Source organism: Molothrus ater, chromosome 23, assembly GCF_012460135.2.
Source record: "Molothrus ater isolate BHLD 08-10-18 breed brown headed cowbird chromosome 23, BPBGC_Mater_1.1, whole genome shotgun sequence".
NCBI lineage: Eukaryota > Metazoa > Chordata > Aves > Passeriformes > Icteridae > Molothrus > Molothrus ater.
In genome coordinates, this window is record NC_050500.2 from 1,852,198 (window position 1) to 1,863,051 (window position 10,854).

Sequence of the window (10,854 nt, forward strand, 5' to 3'; positions counted from 1 at the left end):
ATGACAGCAGAGATCACGGCCCCTTGTAGGCAATGATTCAGCCAGACAGCAAGAACATCAATATTCCAATAGCTGTGCTTAAAAGCCCATTTCAAGTTATTAGGCACTGTTAAACCGGTGACATCAATTAGAGCATTAAAGTATTGGCACAGGGAAGGAGCATCATTACAAAGCAATAAAAAAAAAAAAAGAATTTCCAGCTCCAAAATGCAGCAGGACCTGGAGCAGCACATCTGTCCCATGGAGCAGAGCTTGGTCTGCACACTTCAGGCTGTTCTAAACTGCCCCAAACACATTTTAGTCTGCTGCTAAAGCAATTTCTAAGGAATCCAGGTTTATTTTTTTCATGTGATGAAACATCTTTGATCCCAGCCACGGCAGCTCCCCACGTTCAAACTCAGCTCATCGATTTTGATTTTTAGGGCTTTGTCAGTCTATCCTTTATTGATTTTTTTTTTCCCCCTAATTCCAGGTTTATGCTTGTTTTAGCAAGCAACCAGCCAGAGCAGTTTGACTGGGCCATCAATGACAGGATAGATGAGATGGTGAACTTTGAGCTGCCCCAGCTGGAGGAGCGCGAGCGGCTCGTCAGGATGTATTTCGACCAGCACGTCCTGAAGCCAGCCACAGAGGGCAAACAGTGAGTACCCCTCACAGCTCTCACACCCTGGAGAATTCCCTTTCTTTTTTTTTTTGATTTTTCCTCATCCCCTTTCTTGTGTATTTTGTCTATAAACCCTCTTCCAACAAGCAAAAGACTTGGGAGGTGCCTCTCGCTGTGAGGCCATCCCAGTTTTTTGTTGTGCCCTGTGGTGCTGTTCACAGGGGTCCCAGGAGGAGGGAAGAGATGAGAATCTTGACTCCATGTTTCAGAAGGCTGATTGATTATTCTATGATATATATACGATGTTAAAATGATAGATTAAAACTATACTAAAAGAATAGAAGAAAGGATTTCATCAGAAAGGAATAGAAAGGAATGATAACAAAATCTTGTGACTGACCAGAGTCTGAGCCAGCTGGACTGTGATTGGCCATTAATTAAAAACAACCACATGAGACCAATCAAAGATTCATCTGTTGCATCCCACAGCAGCAGATAATCATTGTTTGCATTTCATTTCTGAGGCTTCTCAAGAGAAAAGATCCTAGCAAAAGGATTTTTCATAAAATATCATGCCTACAGTGCCCTTAAAATTCAGGAGGCAGAAATGCAAGCAGGAATCTGTAGGAACTCCTGTGGTGTGGCTACACATCGACCAGAAGCTCGTTCTGCCTTTCAGGAGGCTGAAGCTGGCCCAGTTTGATTATGGCAAGAAGTGCTCAGAGATTGCCAGGCTGACCGAGGGCATGTCCGGCCGGGAGATCTCCCAGCTCGCTGTGGCGTGGCAGGTGAGAGGGGCTTTTCTCCTCCCCTTCCCCTTTCCCTTCCCCTTTCCCTTCCCTTTTCCCTTCCCTTTTCCCTTTTCCTTCCCCTTTTCCTTCCCCTTTTCCTTCCCCTTCCCTTCCCAAACCTTCCCAAACCTTCCCTTCCCCTTTCCTTCCCTTTTTCCTTCCCTTTTCCCTCCCTTTTTTTCCCTTCCCCTTTCCCTTCCCCTTTTCCTTCCCCTTTTCCTTCCCTTTTCCCTTCTCCTTTCCCTTCTCCTTTCCCTTCCCCTTTTCCTTCCCCTTTTCCTTCCCCTTCCCTTCCCTTCCCTTACCTTCCCAAACCTTCCCAAACCTTCCCAAACCTTCCCTTCCCCTTTCCTTCCCTTTTTCCTTTCCTTCCCTTTTCCTTCCCTTTTCTTCCTTTTTTCCCTTCCCCTTTCCTTCCCCTTTCCTTCCCTTTTCCTTTCCCTTTTCCCTTCCCCTTTCCCTCCCTTTTCCCCTCCTGGGTGGTTTCAGCCTTTGACTCTGGAGTCCCAGCTCATCTCTCCCTGTGAAGGTTTCCCAAACTTGGGATCAATTCCTTCACTCATTGTCCATGGGGTGCTCCCAGATCGATCCCTGCTGCCTCTGGGGTGGGTGTTACAATATCAGCTCAATTCCTCATCCCATACATAACAGCAGTGTTGATAATTCCCAGTAGGAAATCCCTCATGGGATTTACGTCAAGCAGGTGAGTTTGGGGTCAGTTTGGGCTCAGTTTGGGCTCAGTTTGGGCTCAGTCTGGGCTGGCCACACTCCTGCTCCAGCTCAGGAAGCTCAGCAGAAGAGAAACCTGATTTTGGTGCCTTCATTAGTGCCCTGAACCATCCTCCTCCTCCTCCTCTCCTTTGTTCCAAACCCTCTCAGTGCAGTTTGAGCTATTAAAGAAACAAAACTGGAATTGGAGCTGAAAAAAAAAATAGATATTTGTACATTTTATTTATACATAAATTTTGTACATTTTATTTATACATAAAAATAAGGAATGCAGGACCTGGAGTACAATTATTCACATGCTCAGCAAGCTTTAGTGTTGTTTTTTTAATTTAAATCAGGTTTTCACCTTGTTTTGTCACAGCTGCCAGTTTCTTACTGGATTGTGGATTTTCATAAACTAACCTAGAAATATCAAGTGAAGGAATGTGCTCCCATTTGTGTGTCATGTAACCTACTCATGTCAGCTGCCTTGTAAAAACAAAGTGGCTTCTTGTTTGGTTCTTAAATTTTTAATTTACTTTAGCAGCTCACAAACATCTGAAGAAGTTTGTGCATTTCATTCCTTCTACTACTGATTTTCCACCTTTTAAGGAACATAAATATTTGTCCTTTCTAGTAGGAATTAATTTTAATTGCAGCAGTCATCAGCTGAGGTCCAATTTGAGTGCTGTTAGTTCTTATTTTATTCTTTGGTAGCACACAGCTGGTTAATTTTCCTGTATAATTTCTATGATATTGAATCATATTTCAAAATACACGCTGTCATCTATGAAAGGCTTTGCTGCCAACTATTTCCTGTAATAAGAAGTTGTGATAAATGATGCTTTGCTTTTTATCACCCCTTATCAGCAAGTTTGTCATTTCTCCCCAGGAATGACCTCAGCTTTTATCATTTCTCCTTTAAGTGCTGCTGAAGGAAGGAAAAAGGTGGGGGTGAATAATTTTCCCTGACAGCTTTTAAAAATGTACCTGGTGCTGCCAGCACTGTTAACAGGGTTTGGTGTCAAACTGCAGCAGGAAGTTGTTGTGCTCCTCTCTGCTCTCATGAGACACTCAAAGGGCTTAAAAAAAAAATATAATACTCAGGAGAGGGGAGAAATATTTGAGTTGGTTGGATGGAGCAAGAAACTTCATTTGTGGGAAAATCAGAGTGGGAATCAAGGTGGAAATTAGAGTGGAAATCAAGGTGGAAATTAGAGTGGAAATCAAGGTGGAAATTAGAGTGAAGAGTGAAAATTAGAGTGGAAATTAAGGTGAAAATCAAGGTGAAAATCAGAGTGAAAATCAAGGTGAAAACTAGAGTGAAAATCAAGGTGAAAATTAGAGTGGAAATTAAGGTGAAAATCAGAGTGAAAATTAGAGTGGACATCAGAGTGAAATTAGAGTGAAAATCAAGGTGAAAATTAGAGTGGAAATTAGAGTGAAAATCAAGGTGAAAATTAGAGTGGAAATCAGAGTGAAAATCAAGGTGAAAATTAGAGTGGAAATCAGAGTGAAAATCAATGTTAAAATTAGAGTGAAAATCAGGGGGAAGATTAAAGTGGAAATTAGAGTGGAAATTTGAGTGGAAGTTAGAGTGGAAATCAGAGTGAAATTGGAGTGAAAAATCAAGGTGAAAACCAGAGTGGAAATCAGTGAAATTACAGTAAAAATCAGCGTGAAAATTAGAGTGAAAATCAGGGTGAAAATCAATGTTAAAATTAGAGTGAAAATCAAGGGGAAGATTAGAGTGGAAATTAGAGTGAAAATCAAGGTGAAAATCAACATTAAAATCAAATCAAAGTTAAAATCAAGGTTCAAATCAAAAGGACCTCATTAAAGTTAAACAAAAATGAGTTTGGAGGGAGCAAACTTGGAATAAATTCCTTCATTACCTCAGGCTGTAATTGGAAGATTAAACCACAATATGCAAATGGATGAAAATGATAAAAACCTGTAACCTGTGGTCCATTTTTTGGATGAATTTGGAGCTGGGACCAACTGGAGCTGCTGTTCCTGCCCCAAAAAGTGAAACAAAAATGAGTTTGGGGGGAGCAAACTTGGAATAAATTCCTTCATTACCTCAGGCTGTAATTGGAAGATTCAACCCCCCAATATGCAAATAGCCCAAACCTCTAAAAAATCCATAAAAAATATGAAAACCTGTGACTTGTTGTCCATTTTTTGGACAAGGAATTTGGAGTTTGGAGCTGCTGTTCCTGCCAGCAGCCCTTTGGCTTTTTCTGTGTGAACCCTCAGCATCTTTGGGGAGAATCCCCTCTCCAGGCAGGCGAATTTCCTCACCCCAGCTGCTCTCCTGGGTGCTGCTTTTATTTTATTCCCCTTTTTTTAGCACTGGTGACTCTTTGTAGGATCGGGGAAGGTTTAAAGGTGCATTTTCAAGCCTTTCTGGCAGTGTTTTCCTGCGTCCCAGTCTCCTTCCCGTGGTGCTGGTGCACCCCTGTGGATGGCTGTGCTCTGAACTGGGTCAGGGAGCTGAGCAGAGATAAAAATAACTTGGCAAGAAAAGTGTGAACTGCACAGCTCCAGTGCTCAGGGTGGGAATTTACTCCAGAATTTCTTCAGGAACCAGAAATTACTCCAAAAAAAAAAAAAAAATCCTCACCAGGCTGGATGCAGCAGCTGCAGGGTGTTGTGCACCACAGACACTCTGAACTATATCAGTAGCTCATTTTTGGTCTTTTAATTCCCTGTTAGTTCAAGGTGCTGCCTGAAAAAGGTGGGAAATAATCTGATATATCAATATCTCATTTTTGGTCTTTTAATTCCCTGTTAATTCAAGGTGCTGCCTACCAAAGGTGGGAGATAATCTGATGACAGAATAATCTGGTTATTCTGTATTTTTTATGTTTCATATCAATATCTCATTTTTAGTCTCTAAATTCCCTATTAATCAAAGTGTTTTCTGAAAAAGGTGGGAAATAATCTGATTACAGAATAACCTGATTATACTGTATTTCTTGTATTTCTTATATTTCATATCAATATCTCATTTTTAGCCTTTTCATTCCCTTTTAATTCAAGGTGCTGCCTACCAAAGGTGGGAAATAATTTGATTACAGAATAATCTGGTTATTCTGTATTTCTTATATTTCATATCAATATCTCATTTTTAGCCTTTTCATTCCCTTTTAATTCAAGGTGCTGAGTGCCAAAGGTGGGAAATAATCTGATATATCAATATCTCATTTTTGGTATTTTCATTCCCTTTTAATTCAAGGTGCTGGCTACCAAAGGTGGGAAATAATCTGATATATCAATATCTCATTTTTGGTATTTTCATTCCCTTTTAATTCAAGGTGCTGCCTACCAAAGGTGGGAAATAATCTGATGACAGAATAATCTGGTCCAGAGAGTCCGAGACAGCTGGACTGTGATTGGCCATTAATTAAAAACAACCACATGAGACCAATCAAAGATTCACCTGTTGCAGATAATTATTGTTTACATTTCATTTCTGAGGCCTCTCAGCTTCTCAGGAGAAAAGATCCTAACAAAAGAAAAATTCTCTATTTACGTATTTTTCATAAAATCCGTGACAAATTCCCATCTTAGTGAAGTCGAGCAGGAGCTGCAGCTCTCAGAGCCCCTCACTCCACCCTGAGCTGCCTGGAGATGGATTTGCTGTCACTCCCATGCAGTTTTACCCCACTGCTGGATTTACCAACAGAATTTCAAAATAAGAAGCAGGAAAGCCAAGGGTGTAACCTCCAGCACTGGGCAGAAACATTGCTGGCACAGGCAAGGGTGTGCGTGCTAAAAATCCATTTTAATCTCTCCTGCAGGAGCCTGAGCATTCCCTTTTGTCCTTGTGCTTTGCCATTGTCCTTTGTGGCCCTAGCATGGACTCAGTGCATTTTCACCTTATAAATTCCCCTCAGGAAAAATGGAAAAATTCCCTTGCCAGCCTTGTGCAGACTTCCCAGCCCTGCACTCAAAGCTGCTGATGTGCTTTAGATAAAATGTCAAAACCTAAAAGCAAAAAGCAACCTTTCACTATTCCAAGCTGTAATCTTGGAAAATTGTTTTGGCAGCACTTCAGGAGAATTCCCAGGAGTTTTATATCCCAGTGGGAGCTTCCTGTCATTTCCTTGCCTTTTATGCCACTGACATAAATGCCTTTTTTTTTTTTTTTTTTTTACTCCCTTGTTTATATTTTAAAAATAGCTGTTGTATTTTTGTGGGATGATTTATTTATTTTTTTTTTTTTCATCAGGCTATTTTCATTATAAATGGGATTTAAATGATACAGATGAGTCTGGCCAGGTTCAAATAAACCACGAATCTTGGCTGGAATGAAACATGAGGTCATTCAGGCTGGACTTGTCATCTGTTCCATCCTCACCAAACACAATTATTTCATAATTGGCTTGGAGGGCTAAAACAGGAATTGCTGCACTGGAGAAAATGGGTTAAAATTTGCCCATGCAGGAGGCAGAGGTATGAATATAAATTAAGCTTGGTGCCATTTTTATGTGTGTGCAAGCTACTCCCAGAAGGGGCAGCTGCTTCTCCCATTTGCTTTCTTGACAGTGAGGCCTGAGGCTTTCTAAAAATAGAAAGTCATTGAGAAAATCAGCAGAGCATGAACTGCACAGCTTTGCAGGAGGTTCCACTGTGGGCTGCATGGGCTGTGCTCTGGCAGCACAAAAATCCATCCCAGAAAAGCTCTTTTTTTCATTTTCAAACACCCCACAAGGGCTGCATTGAGTGCCCTGGTTTTATTTTTATTTTACCAAAAAAAAATTTACAAAGAATTTTTATTTTACAAAAAATAAAAATGTCAAAGGGGGGTGAAGGAGGTCTGAACAAAACCTCTGCAGTGTTCCCCTTTTTGCAGAGAGGACAGGAGAGGTGCTGAGGGAATATTTGGCAGCCTCAGTGCTCAGGATCCTGCTCAGGCAGTGAGAGCAGCACAGGAACCTTGAAGAATAAAGAAATAGAGAATAAACAGAAAATAAATAATAAATAAATAATAACTTGAAAATTCTCTATTTACAGACCTGCTCCTTCTCAAGGCCAGGCTTTACTCCTGGTTTTAAGTGTCAGATTTTGCAGAGAGGACAGGAGAGGTGCTGAGGATCCTGCTCAGGCAGTGAGAGCAGCACAAGAACCTTGCAGGATAAATAAATAGAGAATAAATAATAAATAAATAGAAAATAAGTAATAATAACTTGAAAATTCTCTATTTACAGACCTGCTCCTTCCCAAGGCCAGGTTTTAGTCCTGGTTTTAAGTGTCAGTCCTGCCTGGAGGAAGGATTGCAAAGGGTTTGCTCAGGGAAAGGATTTTGCAAGAAAAACCAGCACCTGCCAGCTCTGAGACCTTTTGTGGTGTAACCAGTTCCCCCCTAAAAAAAGGCTGGAAATAGGTTAGAGGACCTGAAAAGCAGCCTGAGGAACCTCTTGCTTATTGCTGGAAATGATTATTCCTCCTTCCATCTCCTCGGTGATGCCAGGGGCAGCTCTGGCCCTGTGGCGGTGGCAGAGCTGCAGCTCACCCTGGGCTTTGTGTTCTGCCCCATGGACACCCCTGAGGTGTAGAAGGGTCACCCTTGAGTTGGTTCCTGTGCTGCTTTTGCTGTCAGGCTCCTTCCTTGCTGGAATGGATGTTTTGCAGCATCAGTGATGGATGGAGCCTGTGTGTGATGCCTCAGGATCACTGCAGTGTGTCCTGAATCCACGTCAGACTCGCTGGGACACGGGACTGAAGGGTTGGCACTGGAAATCCGGGATGGGGGAGAAGTTTGGGGTTCTTGGGGGCAGGCAGGGTGGCTGGGGGGAGCTGCAGGGCTCCCAGCCCTCACCCCAATCCCTGTGTGCATCAAAGGGATCTGTGTGCATCAAAGGGATCTGTGTGCATCGAAGGGATCTGTGTGCAGCCAAAGGGATCTGTGTGCATCAAAGGGATCTGTGTGCATCAAAGGGATCTGTGTGCATCAAAGGGATCTGTGTGCATCAAAGGGATCTGTGTGCAGCCAAAGGGATCTGTGTGCATCAAAGGGATCTGTGTGCATCAAAGGGATCCCTGTACAACCAAGGGATCTGTGTGCATAGAAGGGATCTGTATGCATCCAGGGGATCTGTGTGAAACCAAGGGATCTGTGTACAGCCAAGGGATCCCTGTACAGCCAAGGGGATCTGTGTACAGCCAAGGGGATCTGTGTGCATAAAAGGGATCTGTACAGCCAAGGGATCCCTGTACAGCCAGGGGATCCCTGTACAGCCAAGGGGATCTGTGTACAGCCAAGGGGATCTGTGTACAGCCAAGGGATCCCTGTACAGCCAGGGGATCCCTGTACAGGCAAGGGGATCTGTGTACAGCCAAGGGGATCTGTGTACAGCCAAGGGATCCCTGTACAGCCAAGGGGATCTGTGTACAGCCAAGGGATCCCTGTACAGCCAAGGGGATCTGTGTACAGCCAAGGGGATCCCTGTACAGCCAAGGGGATCTGTGTACAGCCAAGGGATCTGTGTACAGCCAAGGGATCCCTGTACAGCCAAGGGGATCTGTGTACAGCCAAGGGATCTGTGTACAGCCAAGGGGATCTGTGTACAGCCAAGGGGATTCCTGTACAGCCAAGCTCCCTCGTTCCCTGAGCTGCTCACGGGAGCACTTGCAGAGGGAGGAACCAGATTTAGAAATCTGCAGCTCGGGGGCTGCTCTGTTACCTTGGAGATGGGTGCAGCTGACAGCACCAGCATCCAGCATCCTTCCCTTGTGTGCTGAGCTGGCTGTGCCCGCCCTGCACAGGGGACAGTCCCTCTGCTGCCCCACAGGCCTGCTCCCCTGGGGGATGAAGGTGGCAGGAGCTGCCAGGCCTTTCCCCAGGGAGCTGTGCTCGCCTTTGTGCTGCCCCTGCCAGCAGAACTGCACTGGGGAGCTGGGATTGGAGTGCAGGGTGGGAGCTGCCACAAAAGGGATGCAGGGGAGGTTCCTGAGGGAGTGCACGAGGAAAGCAGGATAAGGCACATTCAACATCATTCTAGAGGCACATTCAACATCATTCTAGAGGCACCACGTTGCCCATGTTGCCCCCAGCACTGCTGTTGGTTCTGCCGTGCAAGTGTTCAAACAATTTTCTGTAGCTTTGGATGGAGTGGTTCCATCACCCTCCTGCACCCACCTCTCTTCACTTTATTGGCTTCACATGTGCGGCTCTTTTAGGGCAGGAGAGGAAATTTAAAGGACCCTAATGTGGGTTTTTTCTTCTCAAAACCAGGCTTCTGTACAGCACTTTTAGAGCAGGAGAGGAAATCTAAAGAAGCCAAATGTGGTGGTTTTCTTCTCCAAACAAGGGCTTTTATTCCCAGGAACCCAGAGGTGGGCAGAGCTCGTTGGCGATGCCCGCACACCGCAAGGAACGAGAGGAAATCCCCCCTGGGGAAGGGCACAGCAGCCTGAGGTGTGCCCTGCCGGTGGCCCCTGCCATCCCTGAGGTGTCTGAGGTGTCCTTGTCCCCGCAGGCTGCAGCCTACGCCTCGGAGGACGGCGTGCTGACCGAGGCCATGATGGACGCGCGCGCGGCCGACGCCGTCAGGCAGCACCGGCAGAAGATGGAGTGGCTGAAAACAGAAGGTGCAGAAGCAAACAAAGAGACTGCCAGGAACCCCCTGCTGCCTTTCCCCAAAGGGACACCAGTGTGAGGAACCTGCAGGATTCACCTGAGCAGAGAAAAGGCAAAGGTTTGGTGGGGTGGCCCGTGGAGAGCAGCCCCTGGTGCCAGGGAGGGGCCGCCGTGGGCCCCCCGTGGGTTTGAAGTGCAAAACCAGAAAAGCAAAATGGGTTCAAAAGGCAGAAACAACTGAATTTATTAAAGGACCCCTTGGTGAAACACCAGTGGCTGTGTTGGTGTCTGTGGCCTGACCTCAAATCCTTTTGAGCTGTTCCTGCACCTGTGGGAACCCAGGGATTATCCAAGCCTGACCTCCCATACATTTAAATCTGTGGGGTTTGTGCTCCAGCAGAGCCATTTCTCACCCCTTTATCCCCAAATCCTCCCCGTGACACAGCTCCTTGCTCACTTGAGTTGCCCTTCCGAGTAAATTTTTCTTAAAAAAGTGGATTTGGGGGGATTCACTGTTTACCAAAAGTGATCTGAGAGCAGCCCCACATATTTTTCCCCCAAGTAAATCACTTTTCTCCATGGAGAGGTGAGTTTGGGCCACACAGATGCAGCATGGGCTGAAGAGAGAGATGAGTGGAGCTTGTTTGCTCCCACTGCTGCCATCAAGCTGCTCTTGCCACACAAATTCTCTGCAGCAGCTGGGAAAATGTGCCATTGTCAAGCCCTGAACACGAGCCTGTCTTGATGAGATGACATTTGTTCTTCTGTGCATATGAGAGACAGGTTAGAAAATCTCCTGATTTTTTTTTTTTCTGTGTTTGAACTGGATTTGAACTCTGTGCTCTGCTCTGAGGCCTCTTGTGTAGCTACACAGCTCCAGCACGTTGGCCTGACCTAAATCTGTGCCCTTGCTGAGCTGTTGTGCTCACCCAGGAGCTGCCACCAGCTCCACTTTGTCCACCCTGAGCTGTTCCCTGGCACTTGGCCTGAAATTCCTCCTTTTCCTGCTCTTCCTGCCCTTCCAGGTAATGGGCACCAGAGGCCCAGGCTCCTCTCTGCAGGCAGCTTGCACCCAGAATTGAACAAAATTGAAATATTTTCCTTTGAAATCAGTTTTGGATCTTGGAGCTTCCCTGTTTTCCCAGCCAGCAGGAGCCAAAATT

At 45.1% G+C, this 10,854-nt stretch overlaps 1 protein-coding gene across 1 annotated transcript in view; it reads left to right on the top strand.

The window, feature by feature from the left end:
• The window catches only part of LOC118694984 (ATPase family AAA domain-containing protein 3), a 28,223-nt gene extending 18,260 nt beyond the window's left edge, over positions 1 to 9,963 (top strand). The window contains exons 14-16 of the mRNA XM_036396341.2: positions 473 to 640; positions 1,284 to 1,392; positions 9,591 to 9,963. Of these exons, the coding sequence (XP_036252234.2) occupies positions 473 to 640; positions 1,284 to 1,392; positions 9,591 to 9,770 (457 nt within the window). The 3' untranslated portion in view covers positions 9,771 to 9,963. The remainder of the gene's footprint in view (positions 1 to 472; positions 641 to 1,283; positions 1,393 to 9,590) is intronic.
• Positions 9,964 to 10,854: the final 891 nt, after the last annotated feature.